General features: G+C 42.1%; 1 protein-coding gene across 1 annotated transcript in view; it reads left to right on the top strand.

Annotated features, from left to right (window-relative positions):
* The window catches only part of ak4 (adenylate kinase 4), a 54,051-nt gene extending 40,788 nt beyond the window's left edge, over positions 1-13,263 (top strand). The window contains exon 6 of the mRNA XM_078561771.1: positions 13,140-13,263. Coding sequence (XP_078417897.1) covers positions 13,140-13,263 — 124 coding nt within the window. The remainder of the gene's footprint in view (positions 1-13,139) is intronic.
* Positions 13,264-27,352: the final 14,089 nt, after the last annotated feature.

The following is a 27,352-nucleotide window of genomic DNA, read 5'->3' as shown; positions in this document are numbered from 1 at the left end:
CAGGCTTGCAAGCATACTTGAAGTGGTGTGTTTTGGGTGCCCTACTGGTTGTCTGGTTGCAGTTACTTCACCAATAAAGTCCTCAGGTATGTGACTGTCTTCCATCCTGCTCATGTGCCCAAGTCAATAAAGCCACCTGTTTGATGAATGCTTACAAATTTTGGAGCTCTGCCTTTGGGAGAATTGCTGCATTTTTGATTTTATCCTGCCAAGATATACCCAGAATGTGCCACTGACAGTGAAGATGGAATTTGTTGAACTTCTTTTATTCATAGTTGTAAGTCATCCATGTTTCACAGCCATACAGCAAGGTGCTGAGAACACAGGTCTTATAAACCATTAGTTTGATCCTAAGGTCAGTTTGGTGTTATTTCATGTACGTTTCGCGAGTCGGCCAAAGGTGACAACTGCTTTGCTATGTATGTTTGTGCATCAAGTTCTCCATCAAGAGACAGATTGTCTGTTGTCATCGTGAGCCCAAGGTAGCAGAATTTGCTAACTACTTCCAGCAGGGTGTTATTTAATGTGATCAAGAGCAGAGATGCAACACCTTGTCCCATGACCTTGGTTTTCTTGTGCTCATAGTCAGGAAGGACAAGTTACAGGTGTGAGAAAAACTGCCCATTAGTCTTTGTAGCTGAGTTTCTGTGTGGGCAACTAGTGCAGCATCATCAGCTTAGTGGAGTTCTCTGATCAGGACTTTTGTCTTTGCTTTCAGTCTTGATAGATTGTAGAGTTTGCCGCCTGACTTAGTATGCAAGTAAACTCCTTCCATACCTGCAGGGAAGGCAAAGGTCAGGAACATGGAGGAGAGAGGCCAAAAAGAGTGGGGGCTAGGACACAGCCCTGTTGCACTGCACTCTGAAACTGTCGGAAGTAGGACCACCAAACTGTATAGCGCTTTGCATGTTGTCATGGAAGGAGGGGATGATACTGAGGAGCTTTAGTGGACAGCCAATTTTCCCCAAAATCTTGTCGAGTCATGCTCTGACTCTGTTGAATGCCTTAGTGAGATCCACAAAAATTAGGGAAAGAGGCATACTCTTCCCAACATTTCTCTTGTAGCTGGCGTGTGAAGAAGATCATGTCTACAGTCGATCTGCTGGCATGGAAACCACACTATGCTGCCAGGTACACTTGGTCTCCAAGTAGATGGAGTTTTTAAATATAGCACTAGTGAAGGCCTTCCCCGTGGCACTAAGGAGTGAAATGTCCTTGTAGTTGTTGCTGCAGTTGCCTCTGTCACCTTTGTTTTTGTATTGTGTGATGATTTTTGCACCATGCATCTCCTATGGAATGGAGTCTACCTTCCAGCAGAGGTGGTGGTCATAAAAGGTGTGGTAGTAGATGGGACTATCCATGCTTGAGCAGTTTGACTGGGATTCCATCCTTGCCGGGCGCCTGTTTGCTAAGCAGCCTATGGCCTTCTCAAGCTCATGCAATGAGGATTCTGAATCCAACTCATCCATGACAGGAAGCTGCAGGAGAGCATCAAGCACAGGCTGGGAGATATCTGTCTCGTAGGACTACAGCTCACGGTAATGTTCAGCCCAGCAGGACATCTCTTTACTTCTGTTGGTGAGTACTTCACCAGCTGCCGACTTCAGGGAGCAGCTCTTGCAATGCTATTTCTAAGTGCTGTATAGATCCCTTCATCCATAACTTGTAGATTTCCATTGTCATAAGTGGTTTGGATTTCTTGATGTTAGCTGACTATCTCCCCATCTTTTGCACGGCTGTCTTAGCTTAATCATCAGAAAGTAGCCTAGTGACTTCCAAGCTTCACTGATACCAGTATTGGCAATTCCTGGTAAATGTTTTGTGGGTAGCAATCATCCTAGTGACAGTGCAAAGTGCTGATATTTGGCATCATTACTTGTGCAAGGGCTGTTGATGCATGGTGGGCAGTCGGGGGTACCCTTCACTCTGCTGCTGACAGGAGTGTGGTTTGTATCACAATCTGCACTGTGGAAGGTGCAGAACACTGGGCAAATGACACCTTTCCATGATGACCAGGTCTGGGTGATGCCATGATATGTTGTGACGATGTCTGCCCTGGAAGACGATGTTGGTGATGCATAGTTCATTCAGGGCATAAAGCTCAAGAAGTGTTGGTCATTATTGTTGATTTTGCCTACCCTATGATGACTGATGCACATTGGCCATGAATCACAGTCTGCCCCAACCTGTGCATTGAAGTCACCTAGGATGAATCACATCTCGGCATTTGGAATGGTCTTCAGAATGTTACCTAGAGAGTCATAGAAATGCTCTTTGTCCGAGATGATGGCATACAGAGTTGGTGCATAGGCGCATATGATATTGACTGCGCCCCTATCGATTGACAGTCACTGGGAGATGAGGCACTCCGAGGTTGCTACTGGCAACTCTATTGACTGTGTCAGTTGGTTGCTCACTGTAAAGCCCACACCATGCTCATGGTGAACTCAGCACCCTTTTCATGCCAGAAGGTGGTGTAATTAGCCTCATGAATAATAGAGGCAATGGCAATACCAAGCTTGCGTAGCTTACAGTCAATCAGGGCCAGCTTGGGTGCACTTGTTGTGGAATGTGGGTCGTTGTTCATGCCAGGGCACACAGTCCTCAGTCCAGATTCCAAGCCGAAAGGTTACCTTTCTTTGCCGCACAGCCTAGGCATGGTTTCAGGAGTGCAGGCTTGCCTGGCAGCTGTACCACCCTCTCAATCTCATAGGCTGATATCCAGAGGAAAGACCAAAGCCTATATATCTTGGGCCTAGTAGGTTGCAGGAGTACCTGGCAGGCTCTAACTTGAGGGAAACACCAACTGCCTAATGGGACCCCTGTCCAGACTGTGCGTCGAGCTTACTCCCTTAGCCATTAACAACAACAGCATCAAGAATTAATGTCGAAAGGTACCGACCAGCAGGCCTCAGATCGCCAGTCATAGATGTGATCTTATCCTCCAGCTGTGCCATTCGCTGGCCCCTCTCATGGCAGCCAGACCCCACCTCCAGTACCCACCAGTAAAACTCAGCCTAGGCACTAATGCCCCTTGATTGAGCCCCCACTTCAGCAAATTAAATTAAGTTAGATTAAACACCCCTCATTAACCCACCATCTCAGCAATTCAAACCCCTTAGTAAAACCCACATCTCAATTCTAAACCACTTCAGTAAGCCCGTCACTGTACTAAAAACTCCCAAAAGGCTTCCATTACTGCACTAACTCTCTCCAACAGCCCCTCACCATAGCACTAAATCCACTAATAACCTACTCATCACAGTTCTAAATCCCCCAAAAAGATGCCCACCACACCACAGCAAAGAATCCTCCCAAATAAAGCCCAAGACACTAAAACCCACCAAATAATCCCTTCCCCATAGCAGTCACCCCCTCCCTCAAACAACCCTCACCACAACACTAAATCCCCCCCAAAAAATAACTCCATACCACAGTAAAATCCCTTCAAAATAATAATCACTCACTATGACACTAGATACCCCCAGTTATACCCTCACTCAGTGCTAAAAGCCAGGCTGGTAAACATGTAGCCTCTGGTTAATCAGTGGGGCCTTCCCCAGCCACATGAGGCCTCAGGGCAGCCCCAACTGGACCTGCTGCACAGGAAGAGCAGCTTTCTGAATTGCTGGAAGGAAGGTCCCCCCCTCCCAACCCCAAAGAGCAGCTCCCAGGGCCAATCCAACCTTCCCGTCCCCCTGGCTTTCAGTCAGCCCGGCACCAGGGCCTCGCACCATGCCAGTCCCCAGCTCCCCTCTCTCTCCTCCCTCCTCCCCGCACCCCCCCAACCCTGCTCTTTGAAAAAACCCCACTTAAAAAACAGCCACCGCCAACAACCCAGCTGATTTGATGGCCTGGCGATGTAGGGGACTGCAATTCCCTGAGCCACCATGAGTAATCTTGGCCCATTAACGTCAAGCACAGAAGCACACTGTTGGGTTGTTGGAGCCATCTGCCATCAGCCTGGACACTGGGGATAACTCAACTTTTCTTCAAAGTAGTGCCACGGGATCGTTTATGTCCACCTGAGAGGGTTTAACATCTCATCTGAAAGGCGGAACCTCCAACAGTCAAGTACTAGCTTTGATTTTTGTGCTCAAGTCCTGTAGTGAAACTTAAACCCACAACCTTCTGTCTCAGCGATGGGAGTGCTACCACCTAAACCATGGCTTAGGTGAGGTTTTAAATCTCAAGTGTTGAGGAAGCCAGTGTAATTCAGCAGGGAAAGGAATAATGGTTAGTGAGGTTTAGAGTGGAATGGAAAAAGTTTAGTAAAGCTTCATAGAGTCTTTGTGGAAGGTGGAGAAAAGAAGGTTGTCAAGGTGAGCTTCGGAGTTAGCAAGTTTGCAGGTGACAAAGGTTTGTTTAGATCTCAAAGTAACTGAAGTACATATGATAAATGGCATGGAAAGAGGCCATTCGACTGAACCAGACCATGCCAGTGGTTGTGCTCCATTTGAGCCTCTTCCCATCCAAATCTATCGTCATAACCATCTATTCCCTTGTCTCTCATACAATGGTCTAACTTCCCCCCCAAAAAAAATCTATACTATTCACCAACTGTCGTAGTGAGTTCCACATTCACAACACTCTTTGGGTAAAGAAGTTTATTCTAAATTCCCTGTTTGATTTCTTGGTGACTATCTTATACTGATGGCCTCTAGTTTATGATGTTTCCTCTTGTGGGGTACATTCTCTCTGTATTCTATCAAAAGTTTAAAGATCTCTATTAGGTCACCCCTCAGCCTTCATTTTTCAAGAGAGAAGCAACTCAGCCTGTCAATCCTTTCCTTATCTGTGATGTGTGGGTATGCAGGACATGGGCATCACTGGCTAGGCCAGCATTTTACTTCCCAGCCCTTATTGCCTCTGGAGGTGGTGGTAGTGAGCTGCCTTCTTGAACTGCTGCAGTCCATGTGGTGTAGGTACACCCACAGTGCTTGGGAGGGAATTCCAGGATTTTGACCCAGCAACAGTGAAGGAATGACAACATAATTCCAAGTCAGGATGGTGAGTGGCTTGGAGGGAAACTTTCAGGTGGCGGTGTTCCCATGCATCTGCTGCCCTTGTCCTTTTAGGTGGTAGAGGTCACAGGTTTGGAAGGTGCTGTCAAAGGAGCTTTGGTGAGTTTCTGCAGTGCATCTTGTAGATGGTACACAATGTTGCCACTGTGCATCAGTGGTGCAGTAGTGTAGGGAGTGGATGTTGAAGGTGTTGGATGTGGTGCCAATCAGGCAGATTACTTTGTCCTGGATGGTGTCAAGCTTGAGTGTTGTTAGAACTGAACTCATCCAGGCAAGTGGAGAGTATTCCATCACTCTCCTGAATTGAGACTTGTAGATAGTGGACAGGCTTTGGGGAGTCAAGAGGTGAGTTACTTGCCACAGAGTTCCCAGCCTCCGATCTGCTCTTGTAGCCACAGTACTTATATGGCTGGTCCAGTTCAGTTTCTGGTCAATGGTAACCCCCAGGATGTTGATAGTGGGAGATTCAGCGATGGTAGTGTAATTTAATGTCAAGAGGAGATGGTTAGATTCTCCCTTGTTGGAGATGATCATTGCCTGGCACTTGTTTGGTACAAAGTTTACTTGCCATCTGTCAGCCCAAGCCTTATTGTCCAGGTTTTGCTGCTTATGGGCATGGACTGCTTCAGTATCTGAGGAGTCACGAATGGTGCTGAACATTGTGAAATCATTAGTGAACATCCCCACTTCTGATCTTATGATGGAAGGAATGTCATTGATGAAGCAGCTGAAGATGGTTGGGCCTAGGACACTACCCTGAGGAACTCCTGCAGTGATGTCCTGGAACCAAGATGATTGACCACCAACAACCACAACCATCTTCCTCTGTGCTAGGCATGACCCCAACCAGCGCAGAGTTTCTCCCCCCAGATTCCCATTGACTCCAGTTTTGCTAGGGCTCCTTGATGCCACTCTCGGTCAAATGCTATCTTGATGTCAAGGGCAGTCACTCTCACCTCACCTCTGGAGTTCAGCTCTTTTGTCTATGTTTGGGAAAAGGCTCTAATGAGGTCAGGAGCTTAGTGGCCCTGGCAGAACCCAATCTTTTTGTCAGTGAGCAGGTTTCTGAGTAAGTGCCGTTTGATAGCACTGTTGACGACACCTTCCATCACTTGCTGATGATTGAGAGTAGACTGCTGGGGCAGTAATTGACCGGTTGGATTTGTCCTATTATTTGTGGACAGAACATATCTGGGCAGTTTTCCACATTGCTGGGCAGATGCCAGTGTTGTAGCTGTACTGGAACAGCTTGGCTAAGGGGACAGTTAGTTCTGGAGCACAAGTCTTCAGTACTATTTCTAGAATGTCCTCAGGGCCCATATCCAGTGACTTCATCCATTTCTTGATATCATGTGGCATGAATCGAATTGGCTGAAGACTGGCATCTGTGATGCTGGGCACCTCTGGAAGAGGCCAAGATGAATCACGCACTCATCACTTCTGGCTGAAGATTGTAGCAAATTGTAACTTCAGCCTTTTGTTTTGCACTGACATGCTGGGCTCCCCCATCATTGAAGATGGGGATATTTGTTGAGCCCCCTCCTCCAGTGAGTTATTTAATTGTCTACCACCTGAATGTGGCAGGACTGCATGGCTTAGGTCTGATCCATTGGTTGTGGGATCACTTAGCTCTGTCTATCACTTCCTGCTTATGCTGTTTGACACGCAAGTTGTCCTGTGTGATAGCTTCACCAGGTTAACACCTCATTTTTAGGTATGCCTGGTGCTGCTCCTGGCATGCCCTCCTGCACTCTTCATTGAACCAGGATTGATTCCCTGCCTTGATGGTAAGGGAGATGTGCCAGGCTATGAGGTTACATATCGTGTTAAGTACAATTCTGCTGCCGCTGATGGCCCACAGCACCTCATGGATGCCCAGTTTTGAGTTGCTAGGTCTGTTCAAAACCTATCCCATTTAGCACTGTGGTAGTGCCACACAACACAATAGAGCGTTTCCTCAAATGTGAAGACAGGGCTTGGTCTCCACAAGGGCTGTGCAGTGGTCACTCCTACCAACATTGTCATGGACAGATGTATCTGTGACAGGTATATTGGCGAGGATGAGGTCAAGTAGCTTTTTCCCTCATATCGGTTCCCTCACCACCTGCCGCAGACCCAGTCTCTTGGGATTCGGCCAGCTTGGTCAGTAATAATGCTACCATTGAAGTCTGCCACCCAGAATACAATCTGTGCCCTTGCCACCCTCAGTGCTTCCTCGAAGTGATGTTCAACATGGAGGAGGACTGATTCATCAGCTGAGGTGGAGAGTGGGGGTGGGGGGGGTGGGAAATGGTGGGGGCGCAGCAGGCTCATTTTTGGTCTCAGAAGTGGAGATTGATGTTTGCAATGTTGCAAAAGTGCAAGGAAATGGTAATTATGACAGACAAAATATGGGATCTGAAGCTTAGTTTCGTGTTGAATGAGTGCCAAGATTTTGAATAGCCTGATTCAGCCTGTGACAGTTACTGGGGAGAGAGATTTAATCAATGACAAGGAATCAGTTTGTGGTAGTTGGCCCAAAGTTGAACTAGAAGAAACAATAGTTATGACTCATCCAAGTGTTGATGCTGGACAAGCAGTCTGGCAGAACAGAAACTTTCTTAGCTACATGCAAAATAAAAACTTGCATCCGAATTTGTTGATCTGGTCCTAGAGAGAAGTGAGGATTTTTCAGGTAGTGGCTCATCAGCAGGATGAATGATGTATTGCTCAGCACTTGGTCTAAAAACAAGATTAGGAAAAGCATGGAGGCAAGTTAAACCTAGATAACAATGTTAAGAGAGAGAGGTGTTAAGTGAGAGATGTGGATTGTGATATAGATTTTGGGAATAGAAGCATGGTGCTTATGTGGTACTAGCAATCCAGAGCTCTGGACTCGTAACCTGGAGAGACAGGTTGAAATCCCACCATGACAGTTGGGAAATCTAAATTCAATTAATTGAATAAATCTGGGATGAAAAGCTAGCATCAGTAATAGTTACCTTGAAACTACTGAATTGTCTGAAAAACCCTTCTGGTCCACTAATGTCCTTTAGAGAAGGGAGCCTGCTGTCCTTACCTGGTCTGGCCTACAATAGACTCCAGACGCACAGCATTGTGGTTGGATCTTAACTGTCCTCTGAAATGGCCTCACAAGCCACTCAGCTGTCAAGGTGGCTCAGCACCACCTTCTCAGGAGCAGTTAGAAACGGGGAATAAAATGCTGGCTTTGTCAGCAATGCCCATACAAATGGTGAATGAATAAAAAGACCATCTGATGAACTGTGTCATGCAAGTGTCCTAGTGCCATTATGACATGATACAAATACAGTATGGCAATTGAAATTATTACGTTCAGCAGAGTACAAATGACATATCCTCAGACTCAAGAGGTTCTATGCTTAACTCATCCACATGGCTAATGTAACAGTATTTATTCCCTTTCCTTTATCAGGGCCATTTATTAACAGAATATTTTGCTTCTTCTAGCCCAGAAGTGGCACTGAAGTGAAACAGCCTTTAGAAAAGGCTGGAAGGTTCACTGGTGGAGTATACCTGAGACAAAGACCCTGTAGGAGTGTGTATTCCTAACATAGGGGTCCACAAACCCATTAATGTGTATGCTAATATATGCACCACACACTGAACATAGGGATAATTTTGATCTTATGCAATAATATAAAATGGGCGATAACAAATCCATTTTATATTTCCCTTTTTTATTAACTTTGGAGGCTTTCAGGTTGGCCACACATACTCACATAGTTAAGCACCTCCAATCCCTTGTACGTGGGGAGAATACACTAACAACACGTCAAGAAGTTCCTCAAACCTAACGCCAATTTCTCAGGTGTTGTTTGTAATTAGGATGCACAGGTTTGAGAAGGACCAACAAAGAGTACTACTGTATGGGCACATGCAATTATTTTATTAAAACACAGCAACAATATGACATGGACACACAAACATGCACAATAAATTTTAAGCTGTGTTCCCTACACCTGTTATACAAAATACTAAAGGATACCAGCTGCCTATACATCTACTGACAGCCTTCAGCTGATGAATCAGTACTGCTCCATGTCGAAAATCACTTGGAGGTGGTGAGAGAACAATCATGAAGGAACAAGCTACTTGACCTTGTTCTCACCAGTGACAAATTTGTCCAACCTTAATAGCAGTGGTTAGAGTGACCACCACAGAGGAGCAGCTCAATCATCCTTATTGATGGTGAGTTCAATGCATTTGTGCAAAAGAGAAGGAAGGATGAAGAAGTATTTGCAACCTTCTTCAGCCAGAAGGACTGAGTGGATGATCATTTCAGCTTCCTCCCGAGGTCCCCACTATCACAGATGCCAGTCTTCAGGCAATTTGATTCAATCCACCATGACACCATGAAATGGTTGAATGCACCAGCCACAAGAGAAGCTACAGGTGCCATCCGCATCCTTGATATGTACTCCAGAACTAATAATGATGGCCCTAGCTAAGCACTTCCAGTACAGCTATAACATTGGCATTCACTTATCAATATGGAAAGGTACTCCCAAGTATGTTGTGTCCACAAGAAGCAGGACCAATCCAACCTGGCCAATTACAGTCCTATCAGTCTACCCTGAATCATCAGCAAAGTGTTGGAAAGAATTATCCCCAAGCAGCACCTACTTACCAGTGCTCAATTTGGGTTCTGCCAAAAGCACGATCCAGATCCCATTACAACTTGAACCAAATGTTGGGTCAAATAGGCACAAAACCTGAATTCCATAGACGAGGTGAAGCTGACTTAACATCAGGCACCGTTCAACTGGGTACGCAAGCTGGGAAAACAGATTCCTATGGCAACATGCAAGATAGATAAATGCCTGACAAATTGCTGTTGGAGATTTCCTCAGAAACACATTACCACATTAGGTCATGCTTTCAGTGACATCACATGAGATATGGCATGTTGGGATGATAAACAGCTAGTGTACTCTGACCAGGTGTGGCCAATTCCATTCTGCAGCTCCCACAGCACTTAGCTGGCAATAACTGTCTACAGAGAATTTTGGTCAGTACAGAACTAGATGCAGAATGGGGGAGGATAGGTGCAGCTCAATGCAGCATGGGCCTCATACATCCACAGATAGTAACAACCAACTATGCTCTGAAACTAGGTTCCACTTCTTTGCAGGTATGATACAATGCTGAACCATCAGGGTGATGCACGTGCATTTTGAATTTCATTTCCATTATTTTTTGTCTCTTAGCCCCTTCCCCCTACAACCTGGGTAAATTGTACTAGTTGCCTGAGAGGGACCAGTTGTAAGACCAGTATCTATGGGTGATAACAGCACAATACACAAAGTGCTTAGTCAGGAGTTTCTGACACTTCGTGTAAGTAACAAGATAAAATAACTGCCAGATATGGAAGAAAGTGGTGCACTTCAAAGAGAATCCATTCAATAATTAATGTGTAAATAAACACAGTTAGTATTTATCTGGTTTAAAAATACATCCTGAGTTGTGTGTATAAAAATATCACAAAGCCGATGTCTTTTGACCTTGGAGATATTTTAATCAACTTTTTTTTTTGTTTCCTTTTATTCTCCTTTCAAGTTTTTTGGTGTTAAGATTAGAATAATGCATTTCAGGAGGCCATTCTGACCATCAAGTCTGTGTTGGCTCTTTCAAAGAGCAATCCAGTTAGACCCACTTCCTGGCTCTTACTCTGAATCCTTACAATTTTATCTCCAAGTATTTATCCAATTCTCTTTTGAAGGCTACCATGGAATCAGTATCCACCATCCCAACAAGCAGTGAATAAAACATTACCTTTGGACATTGCTGGTTTAAAATCCATTACTGCCTGTGCCATTGCCCATAAAAATCTTTACTTTTTTGGGTGAATTTATCCTTTATTTAAAGGTGAGGAATGTTAGTTTTGAGAATAGGGTACATTCAGTGCTAGGCAAGCACAAGGTAAAGACTCTCTACTAATAAAGCTACTTCAATCCCAAACTTAGAACATCTCCCTATGCACCAGAGTGACAATTCCCATTTCCCACAACAACCATTCTGCAGCATCTTTAAATGATTTTGACGAGCAATGTTTGTTCTGTTGACTCACATTTCCTAGGATGTGAACTGGGATTGACCAAACTTATTTCATGTAGGACCTTTACAAATTGGCAGAGAGAAGAGACTCATTGTCAGCTTGGATTAATGGAGTCCAGGCCTCAGAATGGAGGAGCAGTGACTGAACCAGACAAGTTCAGCCATCAGTCTCTCTTTAATTCAGCATTTTTACCCATTAAATCTTGAAATATCACTTAAATCAATCGAAGTCCTACGGGAAGTCAAGAACAAGATCAAACAGTTAGAAGGTGGGATATAATTGGACCAAGGTGGACAGATGGCAATGTGGAAAAATGAAGATGACTAGAGTGGAGGAGAAAGAAGAAGAAACCAGGAGGTGGTATGGATGAAGGAGTGCAAGGGTTGGTGGGGTAATGGAACAAAGCCAGTGAAATAATCTCAATGGGGTAAGATTGTCATATTGTAGATCACTTTGTTGACATTGGCAAATAATAATGTTATGGGAAGTTACCAGAGATCATAGCAATGAATGGTTTTGCTGTGTTGCAAGAGTCCAGAGTGGGGTAATGTTGTGGAATACATCATTGTTTGTCTGGCAAAGGGAATTTCACAGAAGCCAGGCAAAAATTTCCAAAAACAAGTAGCTAGAGAACTACAATGCGTATTATACACTAAAGATACATTAAGATAATGGGTCACTAAGATAATGGGTCACAATATTCAAAGTACATTAAAAACTCCTGGGTCAGGCTTTAACAGTTAAATAATCTATTTTAATAGTCAACATTTTGATATAAGTGTAGATGATGCTATAATAGATCTTCACTGTGCTAAAAGATGATCAGGATAACCCGTTTTAGCTGTACCACCAGTGTGTTAGCACTGTGAGTAAGTATGCACTCCTACCTAAAGCAACTTTGTGCCTTCAACCCATTGCTTTTGCCCCCTCAGTAAAGTCACACAAGTCATAGAATGAAAGATGAGTTACATTTTCAGATGTATAAACGTTGAATATAGTTATTGTGAAAAGCGATTTCACCGATCCACTTTCAGAAGTGCCCTGACTGCTCTTTCTTGATACTTTGGAAAATATATAACCCATCTATTTCCCAACAACCCATTAATCCATTGTAGTCCTGTTTTGTGATCATTTAAATGTGAACTTACCTCATCTGAAACCATTCTCCTATCTTTTAAGAAAAGGAAATGCTACTGATTGTCCTAAGCCAATACTGTAGCGCTGTGGACTGCAATTGCATGATTTTGTAGGTCTGTCCCAAGCCATAGAATCAACCAAGCAACTCCCCCACCCCCACTATTGAGAGAGAGAGAGAGAGAGAGAGAATTTCTCAGACTGAATCTCAGCCAAGCCTGTCGATCAGTATCTTGCCTTCCTCTACATTTTGTTCCTATCATTCTTCTTCCCAATCTTTCCTCACCCATCCCCTTTTGACCGCCTTTCTCCCAACTTCCCCTCTCATCTCCCATTCTTCCTTCTCCCCAGATTGTAACCAAACCCACCATGTTACAAGCTCGGATGCCTACTTTTCACACTGCCCAATTTTACGCTCCATTGAAGTCATGGAGCTGGCACATTAGGTTAAAATCAGGGCTAATGAAATTATTAGCAGAGTTGTTTATATGGGCATGGTAGTATTTTAGGATTGGTGGTAGGAAGGGTTATGCAGTTGTGCAGGAGCATTCAGATACTTCCTTACTTTGTTTAGAAACACTGTGGATTGGACCTTCTTGAGATGCCTAGAGCAGATAGTGTTTCATTTTATTCTTCCCTCCTCGCACTGTACTTACTAGTTGTAGAGGAAGCTTGTACTAAAGGCCTATAGGATTGGTGTCAATGCTGCTCAGTACTTCTCCGGCAAGGCATAAGCTCCAACTGGCATGTACCACAAAGGTACTTGATCCACAAAAATTGAGATTTTTAATTAACCCCCTGTTTCCCAGCATTTAGTGCCTCTCTGAGCAATGCAGATTAGGCAGTAGAAATTCCATTCGGGTATAATGATCACTTTTTTTGTCTGCCTTTTATTTTCATTTCAGGACCAAGGGAATCTTGCACACATTTTCCAGGACAGAGACAGACAAGATTTGGCCTTGCGTCTATTCGCTGATGAGTGCCAGGATTTCACCCCGTAACATTGCAGCACCAGTCATAAAAAGCTGAGCCACTCCAAACAGAACATTTCCAGGCTCTGTGGTATCCAAAGGAAATTACAGTGGACTTGCCTTGCAGATTCTGCATTCAACTTGGTTCTAGATGTTATCTTCCAAGCATAGCCATGCTTGTTTTGATGATGAATTGGTTTTTGCCTCAGAAAAAGAGAATTTGCATTCTTATATTATGTAAACAACGATATAGACCAAGTGCTTGCAAAACTCATTCCAGATTGGATTTTATAAATGTTCTTCCATGCGAGAGTTCTCTTGTCCTGTCTAACTGTACTCTGAACATTTCCACTACATGGAACATCCTACTATTCCCAAATGACTTTCTTTTCTGTTATTTGAATTATTTTAATTGGAAAATGTGCAGAGGAGGAAGACTGCTGTTTAGCATTGAATTCTTGTCTTATAGTGCAGTACTCCAACAGTGACAGGCCCACCTAGGCTATTATGTGGTTTTGTTCCAGCGTTCTTATCAACAGGGATTCCCAATTAACTATCATCTGTGAAAAACTACTCCATGTTCAGGTTTACCTCCTGTGCAAGTTTATGGCACACTGATTTTATTTTTTGTTGTTAAAAAAAACATATCTTTGCAATTAATGTTTAATTAAATAAAAAATATGAAAGGAGAACTCTAGATTGAGTAATGTTAAAGTACTCTGCATCTACAAAAATGTACATTTAAATGCTTGCATTTAAGATTTTCTGCTTCAGTGAAGAACTGCCATTTATGGGCATCCTTCACTCCAGAGCCACTCAGGCGACATCACTGACAGAAAGATTCTCCTGCTTTCCCCCTCGTGGTTCTATTCTTTGTATTGAGGAGAGCAACTTTGGACCAGGTTGAGAATGACTCAGACATGCTCAACCTAAATAAAACACATGAACGTACAAAACATGTTGCAAATATACTCAGATATTGATACTGGTCACATATTTCCTACCAATCCAAGCTGTTCTATGTTGATATTGAGTCTGGTCTGAAGTTCTCACTTCACTAAAATGAAGGAACAACTTTGAGAAGCAAGTAAGTGGTTTTTCTCCATTAGCAATGGAACTGGGTTGCTGCTGGAGGAAGACAGAGACCTGAAATAGTGAGTCAATGGGCAGGAAATTTAATGTAGGACCACCAGCTCAGTGTACTAACAGCTGACAATTATTACAGTAATGCTGTTTATTTTTTTAAAGTTTCAATTTTAGACCACAAAAACCTGTAGCTCTTTTTCAAATAAAAGATATTTGCAAAAAAGAGCCATATACACTTCTGCTGTAGTTATAATTCATCTGCATGTCAAGTTTTGTAAAAATTTTCCAACTGTAAAATCCTGTAAAAATATCCTGTAAAAATAAAAACTTTTATCTTGAACTACTAATTTGATAGACATTAAGGTTGTATTTTGGTGGAGCAATCATTTGGAATGTGTTTTGAGAATGATATTTGTATTTTATTTCTTTTTAATGCAACTTAGAATGAGGAAGATTTGATTGCTTGTATTTTCTGTTACAAGTAGAGACATTTGTTTTATTATAAATAAAAAATAGCTGCTCTGATAACTTAGTAGATAAATATACTGCCCATGGGGTAATGAGCAATTTAGGAAGATTCCATATTCCGTCCTTGGTTTGTGTTCAACAAGCTGATCTCGACTGGAGCAATAATCGGAGCATTATATTAGGCACAAAGGATGGGAAAATTATTGAAGGTCCCTGTTCCTGACCTTCATACACTGCAAAGTGCTGCAAATGAATGTTGGTGTAACACACTGATGCTCTTTCTCCCCCACCCCACCATGATTAAATGATTATCTGGTAGAGTCATGTGCATATCTTATTGGTCGAGTCTGTGACAATTCAAAATTCCCTGATTCAATTAAATTAACCTCTATTTAATCTTAATTATTTAGAAGTAATTGTGCTTCTCAATCAATTTGGGTAACTTTTATGGGAATGCTGCTAATGGTTAACTTGAAAGTATTAATTACAACAGGGAATTCAAAACTGCATGTAGTCCTAAGCCTTGGCAAGCTTGTCCATGTTACTCAGTCCTGTATGTATTTCTAACTCTCAATACTGCCCGAGATCTGTTCATATCGGCAACTTGCAGTATGCGCAGTTTAATGGCAACATAGATTTAAACTTTCTATGTCGCTCCCAAGACTCATTCACATTCAGAAGCTCTCAAAAACCAAAAGCTTGGACATTCTTGTAGTATGTTAAAAGGGGAGGGAGGCACTGATTAGTGCATCGGTGTCACCTTCATATCATTCAGAATCATACACACAAAGAAAAGCAATCTTCCCATAGTTTTCTCTATTCTTTTCATGAAGGTACTGCCTTGCATTGGAGTTTGGTTCGCTGGCCATCTGACGGTCTCCAAAACTTCCCAGTTCAAGGAGGGTCGAATACTGTTTCCTTGTCTGAGAGGGTTTTCTAGTTTCCCCACACAGCTGGGCAGGACCTGAGTAAATGCTTGTTCTCAGATAGGTGACTTTCTTTTCCCCTTACTTCTGACCCATAACCTCTCTCTTTGTTGCAACAGTTCAACTTTATTGATATTGTCAATTAAATGCTGTCCTCTGTTCCTTCCAAGCTCTCAAATCACTATCCACACTACTAACCTTACACAACTATAAACTGAGTCTATTATAACATTGTATGGAAATCAGATTTACCTCAGTATGGTGAAAGACCTCATTCTGTCACCTAGAACAATTTACAGGTTTATACTACTCATTTGTGGTAATCTGATGTGTGATATACCTTTCAGAAGAATGTTATAATGGAAGCTCACATGACCTTACTACTCAATAGCAGAGTAGTGTGGGCTACCTTAGTAGTCAGTAGTCTAGAATTAGAACAAAACAAAAATACCTGGAAAAACTCAGCAGGTCTGACAGCATCTACGGAGAGGGATACAGTTAACGTTTTGAGTCCGAATGACTCTTCATCAGAACTAAGGAAAAATAGAAAAGAGGTGAAATATAAACTGGTTTAAGGGAGGGGTGGGACAGGTAGAGCTGGATAGAGGGCCAGTGATAGGTGGATATTGCCAAAAGATGTCATAGACAAAACGACAAAGAGGTGTTGACGGTGGTGATATTAGCTAAGAAATGTGCTAATAGGGACATTAAGGGTAGAAAGCAGGATGAGCAAGGTACAGATAGCCCTAGTGGGGGTGGGGTGGGGGGAAGGGATCGAAATAGGCTAAAAGGTAGAGATAAAACAATGGATGGAAATACATTTAAAAATAATGGAAATAGGTGGGAAAAGAAAAATATATATAAATTATTGGGAAAAGGGGGATCGGAAAGGGGGTGGGGATGGAGGAAAGAGTTCATGATCTAAAATTGTTGAACCAATATTCAGCCCGGAAGGCTGTAAAGTGCCTAGTCAGAAGATGAGGTGCTTTTCCTCCAGTATGTGTTCAGCTTCACTGGAACAATGCAGCAGGCCAAGGACGGACATGTGGGTATGAGAGCAGGGTGGAGTGTTGAAATGGCAAGCGACAGGGAGGTCTGGGTCATGCTTGCGGACAGACCGAAGGTGTTCCGCAAAGCAGCCACCCAGTCTGCGTCTGGTCTCTCCAATGTAGAGGAAACCGCATTGGGAGCAGCGAATGCAGTAGACTAAATTGAGGGAAGTGCAAGTGAAATGCTGCTTCACTTGAAAGGAGTGTTTGGGCCCTTGGACGGTGAGGAGAGGGGAAGTAAAGGGGCAGGTCCATTTCAATTCACCACCCTGCTCTCATGCCCCACATGTCCGTCCTTGGCCTGCTGTATTGTTCCAGTGAAGCTCAATGCAAACTGGAGAAACAGCACCTCATCTTCCGACTAGGCACTTTACAGCCTTCCGGACTGATATTGAGTTCAACAACTTTAGATCATGAACTCTTTCCTCCATCCCCACCCCCTTTCTCCAATAATTTATATATATTTTTCTTTTCCCATCTATTTCCATTATCTTTAAATGTATTTCCATCCATTGTTTTATCTCTACCTTTTAGCCTATTTCGACACCCACCCCCCCACCCGCCACTAGGGCTATCTGTACCTTGCTCATCCTGCTTTCTACCCTTAAATGTCCCCATTAGCACATTTCCTAGCTAATATCACCACTGTCAACACCTCTTTGTCCTTTTGTCTATGACATCTTTTGGCAATCTCCACCTATCACTGGCCCTCTATCCAGCTCTACCTGTCCCACCCCCCCTTAAACCAGTTTATATTTCACCTCTTTTCTATTTTTCCTTAGTTCTGATGAAGAGTCATTCGGGCTCGAAACGTTAACCGTATCCCTCTCCGCAGATGCTGTCAGACCTGCTGAGTTTTTCCAGCTATTTTTGTTTTTGTTCTAGATTTCCAGCATCCGCAGTATTTTGCTTTTATTTTAGTCTAGAATTAGAGTCTGTAATGTAGAGACAGGGTTTGAGTTGTAAGCACACAAGTGTAGCTGCTGAGCTCCTTTGAAAATAAATAGAACGTGTTCTACATAAGAACTGTCTGCTGACCTACTCTGCCTATGGTACCAACTTGGCCATCCCGAAACAAGCATGCAACACGGGTCCATTAGTCCAACTAAACTAGTGACCAGGACCCAACAAACTGGCGATGAGGAAAAAGCAAAGAAGGATGAAAAGAAAGCAAGAGAAAGCAAGGAAGGAAATCAAGTGAACCTAAATCAAGCCGTACCTCACACAGTAATTGTAAGTAGAATTTCTGTCCTAATCGTTGAAGCAATACCCTCAAGGCATGCCGCAGTTTGGAAGAGTTGATCCTTTTGACCCAACCGTGGACAATTGGTCTCATTACGTTGAGCACCTCAGGTTCTTTTTCCAAGCTAACGACATTGCAGGGGAGAAGAGGTGAGTGACCCTCTTATCCACATGTGGAAGTAAGACCCATGGATTAATTCAAAGTTTGATGGCACCAAGTCCCCCAGATTGGAAAAGTTTTGATTACTTAGTGAACCTTGTGAAGAGTCATTACCAGCCCAAACCCTCAGTAATGATGCAATGGTTCAAATTTAACTCAAGAAAGAGAGCCCCAGGGAGACAGTTGCTTGTTATGTAGCAAGTCTGAAACAGTTACCAGAATATTGAGAGTTTGGTACATCTATAAATGATATGCTTAGAGATCGTTTGGTGTGCGGTATAAATGAAGATACGATTCAGAAACGATTACTGCCTGAAACAAATTTGGATTTTCAGAAGGTGCTAGAAATAGCACTGGCCATGGAAAGCATAGTCAGGGACCACAAAATGGCACCATCCTCAACGTTGAGCAGGGAGCCCCAGCCAAAATGGGTGCAAAAATGCACAACTCTGATGAGAAGTGGGAAGCAGCCACCACATGCAGGCAAATAAAAAAAATTACCTAGCAGTGAAAACATGGAATAATGGTAACAGAGGTGGAAGCAGACAACCTTGTAATGAATGGAAGTTGAAAAAAAATGAACATTTTTACTGCCATCGAATTGGACGCCTCATGAGACATTGCAAGGATAGAATCAGGCAGACTTTCAATCAAAAGGAAAAAACCATGTGAGATCTATAACATAGAATAGCCTGAAGTAACAGATTCAGATATTTATTCGTTGTATAATTTAAAGGTAGGAAGAACAGAACCAATTTCTACAACAGTGAGGGTGAATGATAAGCCTATCAGAATGGGGGTGGACAGAGGAGCTTCCACTACGGTAATAAGTGAGCAAACCTTCAAATACCTGAATTTTGGAGAATATAAATTAAATTAAATTTGGAAGAAACAGAAGCCAAATTGAAAACTTACATGGGAGAAGATATCAAAATCAAAGGCATAAGCAGGGTTACCGTACAGTATGGAAGTCAATCCAGGTATTTCCCAAATGAAGGCCATACCCATGCAACTACCTATGGTAGCCTGGAATTGATGCAGAAATAGAGTTTAGTGAGAAGTTGTATGCAGTGCCAGCAAGTGCAGAAGTTACCTCCACCAGCTCCATTACACCCTTGAGTGACCAGCAAGGCCATGGGTGCGATTACATATTGACTATGTGGGACCTTTTATGGGAACAATGTTTCTCCTTATTGTTGATCCTCATTCAAAATTCATGAACATATATGAGGTGAAGTTATCAACATCTTCTGCTACGATTGACAAGCTATGTCATGACAAGCCAGGTCAAAGTTTCACCATCAATGGAATACTAGAAGTCGTCGTATCAGATAGTGACATGGCATTTATGACTGAGTTTCAATGGTCTATCAGCCTCAGCGGCATCACTCATGTAAAAGCTTTAGCATACCACCCTTCCTTGAATGGACTGGCCGAGAGAGTGGTTCAAACATTCAAAACTGGCATGAAGAAATTAACTGAAGACTCCATAGTGACCAAGCTAGCACATTTTCTTTTCCATCATAGGATCACCCCTCACACAACAACAAGTGTCACACCTGCAGAATTATTGATGAAATGCTATCTCAGAACAAGATTGAGCTTAATAACACCTAATTTAGTGGAGGGGGGGTGGGGTGGTGGGGGGAAGGTGGAAAGAAGTCAGGGAAGTCAGAAAACTGGACAAGACTGGCACAGTGATGACAGAAAGTTTACTGTAGGAGAGATGGTATACATGAAAACCACTTGGGTCCTTCTCCAAAATTTATCAGGTGAAATAAGTGCAGTGACTGGACCTCTTTCTTACCACGTGAAAGTGGAAGACCAAGTCATACGGAGATATATAGATCATATAAGGAGGACAGAAAAAGTATCAGGACACCACCAGTGTTCATGACTGTATCAACGTCTCCTGTTGAAAGAACTCAACTGAGTGCAAATGTGTCTGAAGGATCAGCTGTACCTGCAAGAGTTGAGGAAACAGATTTGCAGGTGACAACCGAAGAGCCTGGAGTTTGGACAACACAAGAAACAGAGGTTCCTTGCAGAGCATCTAAAGCTGTAGAGCTGAGACGTCCAACACATAAGGAAACCCCCCGAAAGACTGAATTTGTAAATTACTTATCCATGTAAAAAATTTGATATTTTGAGAAAAATTGTAATTGTAACTGCAAAATGCATTTCTGCGTAAAGGGGTGGGATGTGGTATTCTGATGTGTGATATACCTTTAAGAAGAATGTTATAATTGAAGATCACACGATCTTAATATTCAATAGCAGAGTAGCGTAGACTACCTTAGTAGTCAGTAGTCTAGAGTTAGAATTAGTAATGTAGAGACAGGGTTGGAGTTGTAAGCACACAAGTGTAGCTGCGGAGTTCCTTTGTAAATAAATTGAATGTGTTCTACTTAAGAACTGTCTGCTGATCTACTCTGTTTGTGGTACCAACTCGGCCATCCTGAAACAAGCGTGCAACACAGATCCATTAGTCCAACTAAACTAGTGACCAGGATCCAACATCATTGTATACAGAAAAATATTATCACATTGATTTACAAAGCTGCTGATGGTGAGAGGATGTTCAGTTAGGAACAGTGTTCGTCTTGCTGGAGCCTCCAGGTCAAAGGCCCTTATGTTTTACGAGAAAATATTAAATACTGCCTATTTAATATGCTGTTGAATTCACACTGGTATGACCTAAAAACATTAAATCACAAAAGATTTTGTGAAAAGCATTTCACAGGGCTTTTTGATTTTTAAGTACAGAAAGATTGCCGACTTTTTCAAAAATTGACCATAGAATACAAATCCAGAAGCATCTTTTACTCTCAGTTTGAAACCAGCCTTAAATTCCTTCACAGAAATCTGCACTGCCAGCGTATCTGCACCTCCTTTTCCTCTCCATTATCACACAAATTTAATTCATTACTATTCTGGTACCTAGCACCATCCCATTGCGCATGATCTACTGATGGTGGCCTTAATCAAGTGTTGAACATTTTATGAAAGGTGTCTGGTACTTGGGATTGTCTGGATGCAGCCAGTGGTAGTTTGGCCAGGCTGTAGTCTATGACCCAAAACCTTTGACTAAGAGGTGAGAGTACTACCATTGTCAAGGCTGACACAAAGATGCCCCAAGCATTTCCCACTTCCCCTCCACATTTACAAAATCAACTTCTTCACACCACAAAATCTTTAACTTTGGGCTCTTTCATGTCTCCTGTTTACAAGCAGCCATATCCAAACTAAACTTTGCCATGTCTATGTAACCTGACTTCCAATTTTTTGGCTACTGTTCCAAACCTGAGACCATTATCTTCTATCCCTCAATTTAACCTGACCCCTCTTAGACATGTCTCTGCTGCCTTCACCCCTTTTACCCAGACATGTCATTTTTCATTTCTCTCACCATCTTACCCCTAACCTCATATGCATCTCCCTAACTACCATCTTTCTACTATCCCTGTCTTGAATTCCCCTTGAATAAGTACATACCCCAGTTGACATTTGAAAACCCATGGAAGCACCAGTCACTGCTTCCTTACAAGCAGCAACCCCAATGGCAAGATTCTCTTATCTTGTTGACCTTCCTGCCCAGCATACCCTAATCTTGCCATTTCTAAACACTTCCTTTTATCCCTCACCACTCACATCCCTTTTCACCTTCCAATCTCCCTTCGGTATCCATTCTGGAAAAGAGATTCTCCAATGCACTCAAACTCCCAACTGCCTAGATTTTGGTCCTCCATTTGCTATAATATTTTTGCAACTACTCCCTCACCTCCAATTCTTATGCCCTTATTTATGGTGAAACTCTTACTCTTTCCTACATTGGTAATTCCCCAGTTATGACCCCACCATCCCCGCAGCTGCACTCCTGCAAACCCAAGGGGCATAGGTTGAATAACTTATATTTATATAGCACCTTTAACATAACAAAGTGTCCAAAGGAGCTTCACAGGAGCATTATAAAACTACCTATGACATTGTGCCACAATGTTATGATCTCAAGGGGAACTATTGATTTTTAAAAAGAAATTCAAACTCCCAGTTATTAATTGAATAATGCCACAAAATTTCACCTTTTAAACAAAACCTTTTACTGTATAAGATTTAAACAAAACAAGCACTACTAACTGAACACTATATTTCATAAACCCTTATTTCTTAAGCCCATAAATCTCAACAGGACACTAGCCGTTCTATTTTTATTTCCACACAAAAGTTGCCCTATACTTTCCAGTATCTTGAGGGCTCTTTCACTTATCCTAGGGCCAAACCAAGGGCTGCCACAGCTCTCAGGAATTCACTTTGATTCTCCTCAGTGTTCCAGCTATTCTGAGGTATGAGATTTCTTGGGGCCCTTCCATCAGCATCCAGCCAGGTGACCCTCCACCTTTCTTTAAGCACTTCAACTGTGGATACCCTAGCTCAAGCATGGGCCTCGCTGCTTTCTTGCTCAGTGAATCCAAAAATCAGACAACACCCATTTCTGATAGTAGTTCTGGCCTAAAGCTGCTTTGAGCACCCATTCCTAGCAGTTCAGTCTCTTTGCCTGTTTGCAAGCTGTTCTGGTTCCAAGCGCCAAACAGCCTGTGAAAAATCCCTGCAACCTATCCCCATAGTAACGTGGCACCCCTGGGATGCCTGAGATAGAGATTTCAACTAATTACATTTCCTTTCAGAACATCCCTTTTGATTTAGGGACCCTTATGAATAATTTTTACCCCTTATGAAGATAACTATAGATATCTTGTCCTCACTAAGACTCAGAACAGGGCCAGCCATTGTTTAGTGGTTTCCCACTTCCAACTCCAGCCTTATTATATAAGCACTTGCCACCATTTGAATAGCAATTACTTCAGGTCTGTTTACCAACCTCTCACCAGGTATTTTCATTCATCTTACACTTAACAATTCACTCACCAAACTAAAAGTTCTACTCCTAAAACATATGAATCATGAAAGAATCAGGAAATTAGGCATTTTTGCTAATGAGATATTAGGTCAAATGACCAAAAGCTTGGTCAAAGAGATGGGTTTTAATGAGTGTTGTACAGGAGGAAAGCAAGGTAGATATTCAGAGAGCTATTTGGAGGGTATTCCAGAGCTTGAGGCCTAGACAACTGAAAAGGTATGGCTACCAATGGCTGACCAATTAGAATCAGGGCAACCATCCAGGTCAAAGCAGTCCACTTGATTGGCATCACATCCACAAACATTCACTCCCTCCACCAATAATGCACAGTAGCAGCAGTCTGTACCATCTACAAGATGCAGTGTAGGAATTCACCAAGGATCCTTAAACAGCACCTTCCAAACCCACAACCACTACCATCTAGAGGGGCAAGGGCAGCAGTTAGATGGGAACACCATGACCTGGAAGTTCCTCTCCAAGCTACTCACCATCCTGACTTGGGAATAAGTCACCGTTCCTTCATTGTCACTGGGTCAAAATCTTGGAACTGTCTTCCTAACAGCACTGTGGGTGTACTTACATTACATGGACTGCAGTGGTTCAAGAGGTCAGCTCACCACCACCTTCTCAAGGGCAACTAGGCAGTAAATGCTGGCCTAGCCAGCAAAGCCCACATCTTGCGATTGAAAAAAAAAACTCAGGGATGTTCAAGAGGCCAGAATTAAGTAGATATCTCAGTGGGTTGTGGAGCTGAAGGAGATTACAGAAATAGGGAAAGTTGAGCGCATGGAGGGGTTTAAGAACAAGGATAGGGATTTTTAAATCAAGGTATTGCTTGTCTCAGAGCCAACGTAGATCATCAAGCAGAAGGGTGATAGGGCAACAGGACTTGCTGTGAGTTAAGACACAGGCAGAGTTTTAGATAACCTCAAAGTTTACAGAATGTAGAAAGTGGAGAACCAGCCAGGAGTGAACACATCTGCTCCAACTAGGTTAGCCATCCAGTGACAAATTTGGTTGGACAATAACAAGCACCATCAGTTTTTACTCTCCCTCTTCAAACTGTTCACTATCCCCAGAACATCTTGAACACAAAAGGTAACTCCTGGCTTCTTTTCTCTACTCCCAACCATTTTCTCAAACACCTATTCCTTCCCTTTCCACCCACACATCTCCAATAATAAGTGTAAGCAGCTCATAGACTTCATTAATATTGGGACCATTCATTCAGCTGCTCTGCCATATTGTCTCCTTCCCCACCAAGCCAAACCATCATGGTAATTTCCTGCTCTAGCCTTTGACTGGCTCTACCTCTCTTCATGCCCCCTACAAGCTCACCTAGTCCATAAGACCTATTTTGTCTCTCAATCAACTTCCCTTCCTGAACCCACACTAGTTAAGATTACAAATGGATCAGCTCACTCAGGTACTGTCTCCCTCAATTTCCCATCATTCCTCCCCCACCTACTTTTAATAATAATCAAAAAAAAAATCAACCTTCAGTCCCTCTGCTCTTACAAACTATTCCATCTCCAAATAACTTTTCCTCAAATCCTTGAATGTGAAGTCCTCCCAGATCAGTGTGGGGTTTTCCCACACCCCCTGAATGAATCTCTCTAAATCAGGTTTCTGCCCAGTCACAGCACTGGTCACAGATGACATCCTACAATTCTGTTATTGCATTTAATCTTCAATAGTTCTGCAGCTTCAGACACAGTCAACTATACCTTTTTCCTTCAATTCCTCTCCTCCAATGTCTAACTAGGTGGACTGGCCTTGCTTTGTTCCACTCCTGCCTTTGCAATTGTAGCCTGAGTATCATTTTTCACCAGTTACCTCTAGATCACATGCACAGTCAACCACCTCTCCCAGTTTATCCTGACTTAGCTGATCTCGGCCAATATCAGTCAAGGTGCCACAATTAGTTCCAGTATTCATAGACCGAGGAGGGAAAAATTCAGCCTAACTTTCTGCAGTTAATTACTGTGCAGTAACGCAGTCTGGTATACAAACATCAGGTGAAGATGTGATTTGCTTTGGTTGCGATACTCCTCACCATAGTCAGATAGTTGGCTGACCCTTGCAATGCCTGCTCATGTATGGTGGTGATACTGCACTTAACAGTCCAGAAGAGAAAGGAAACAAGTTGAAATTTTCAATTCATAGAATTAACTTGAAGAGTTTATTTTGTGACTTACAGTGCTATATTGTCATTGCCTAATCATTTGATGTTGTAATGAGCAATATTAACCTGAAAGACAAACTCAGTCAATGCATTACTACATACTAGCATTCAACATGAACACCTGACCACAAGAGTTATGTACTTGTCTAATCACAAAGCACTGACATGTAGTTTGGCTTTTTTTAGTACTATTCTATGCCTGAACATGTCTCATTTTATCCTTTATAGGATTGTTTTTTAAAAAAACAACCATACTTTATTATTTAATCAAAAAGAAATAGTGGTACAAGGCTCAGGTGTATATTCAGTGATGGAACTAAAAAAAAAACTCCTGATGGTACTTAAAACTGAATGATCAATAATTGTGCTGATTTGATTTGGATTCCTCCCTCTGTTTCAATTTTCTAAATCAATTAACAATCTCAAAAAAATTACAGAAAGGAAATTCCAAGGAGACCTTTCTCTTCTCCCCAGAGAAAGAAAGAGATCCCATCCTCAAATTATCTTTGGTGTAAATTCCTGACACCCAGAATCATGAGTAACATAAACAATATGGGGAGAAAATAATTCTTTAGGATTTTCCTAAAAGCCATTAATGATTAGGATCATGAGATTCAAACATACTTTAGCAAAATTCCATGTTTGGCTAATTGCCAATTTACCATTAAATCCATACAACTAAAACATTCTTTGAAAAGTTCAGTTAAGGCACAATAACCAACCTATTTCTGAAAATTTAATTTATAATCTAGCTACAAGGCATTACTCACCCACTGACTGAGTTACATCTCAAAGAATTCCATCAGATTTGTGAGGTGTGATCTATTGCTTGTAAAGTGATGTATACTTTTCCCCTTTTCTATCCTTTGTTCTCTAAATTAAAGAACAATATTCTGTAAAATACCTTTGAGCATTTTTATCACTTTTTTTCAACTCTGCCAATTCCTCCCTTCTTTCCAAATGGAAAGCATCTGGATTCAATCAGATTCAAATCATCATGGTAGTATGTCTGAGTTTGGGTAATCAGCACTTGGTGCAGTGAGTTGATGCTTTAATGTACCACACTACGCCTGTAATGTATAATTCATTGATTCATGCACCATACCTTATTTTCTCTTTTACCATCAACATCTCTGATTCCCCATCTCTTTTTGTGGTACAGGTACCAGTCACCCTGTGGTATCTGGCCTATGTGCCTTGACAGTGATTGTTATTAGGCAGTGCAATGGTAGTAATCGCAACTGAAACTCATGCCCTCACCTTACATCTCTACATGGGCACTTCTAGCAAGGGTATTGATCAGGAGCAGTATGGTGGCCAATTGATCCAATCTAGGGGAATTGAAGCTAATTGTTGGATTCTTACACAACGTCCCCATTTTTAGCTGAAATCAACTAATTCAGCAGTGACTGGCTTTCAAATCTTGGGGCCTTCCTGGCTAGTGTGACTTTAAGTAGCCATTGGATAAGCTTGTTGAGTAAACAGCACAGCTGTCTTTTTCCTTCTGTTTTAGATGATGGAATTTCAAAGGTACATGATATTCCTCAGGTATAATATCTCTCTGTGAACATACTTTTAGAGAACTGTGTATTGCACCCTTTCCTATGTAGTCCAACCATCTTGCATGTATCAATTGTTTGTTATTTTGAAGCATATGTGTAATTGATTTCCTTACATTTTATACATGTGAAATTAATTTACTAGTTCTGAAACTGAAGCCTAGATTTTCTGATTGTAACACTAAAGGTGATAAAAGAATGGATTACATTTAGGTGTAATATATTAACTTAAAAGAATTTTCTAATATTCTAATTTTCCTAATTTATCTTTTGAAGAGTCTCTCTGGACTTTAATATGTCACCTCCTTTGTATCTATAAGACCATAAGATGTAGGAGCAGAAGTAGGCCATTTGGCCCATTGAGTCTGCTCCACCAATCAATGAGATCATGGCTGATCTGATAATCCTCAATTCCACTTTCCTGCCCTTCCCCCCCATAATCCTTGATTCCCTTACTGATTAAAAATCTGTCTATAAGACCATAATTATCCACCTGGGTAAATAAAATGTTCTTTGATTTTTATGATATCAATTATCTGTCTTTTTTTTTTGTT

This window comes from Cetorhinus maximus, chromosome 17 (genome assembly GCF_964194155.1).
Source record: "Cetorhinus maximus chromosome 17, sCetMax3.hap1.1, whole genome shotgun sequence".
NCBI lineage: Eukaryota > Metazoa > Chordata > Chondrichthyes > Lamniformes > Cetorhinidae > Cetorhinus > Cetorhinus maximus.
Note: the sequence above shows the minus strand (reverse complement) of the source record. Positions and strands in the feature narration are given on the sequence as shown.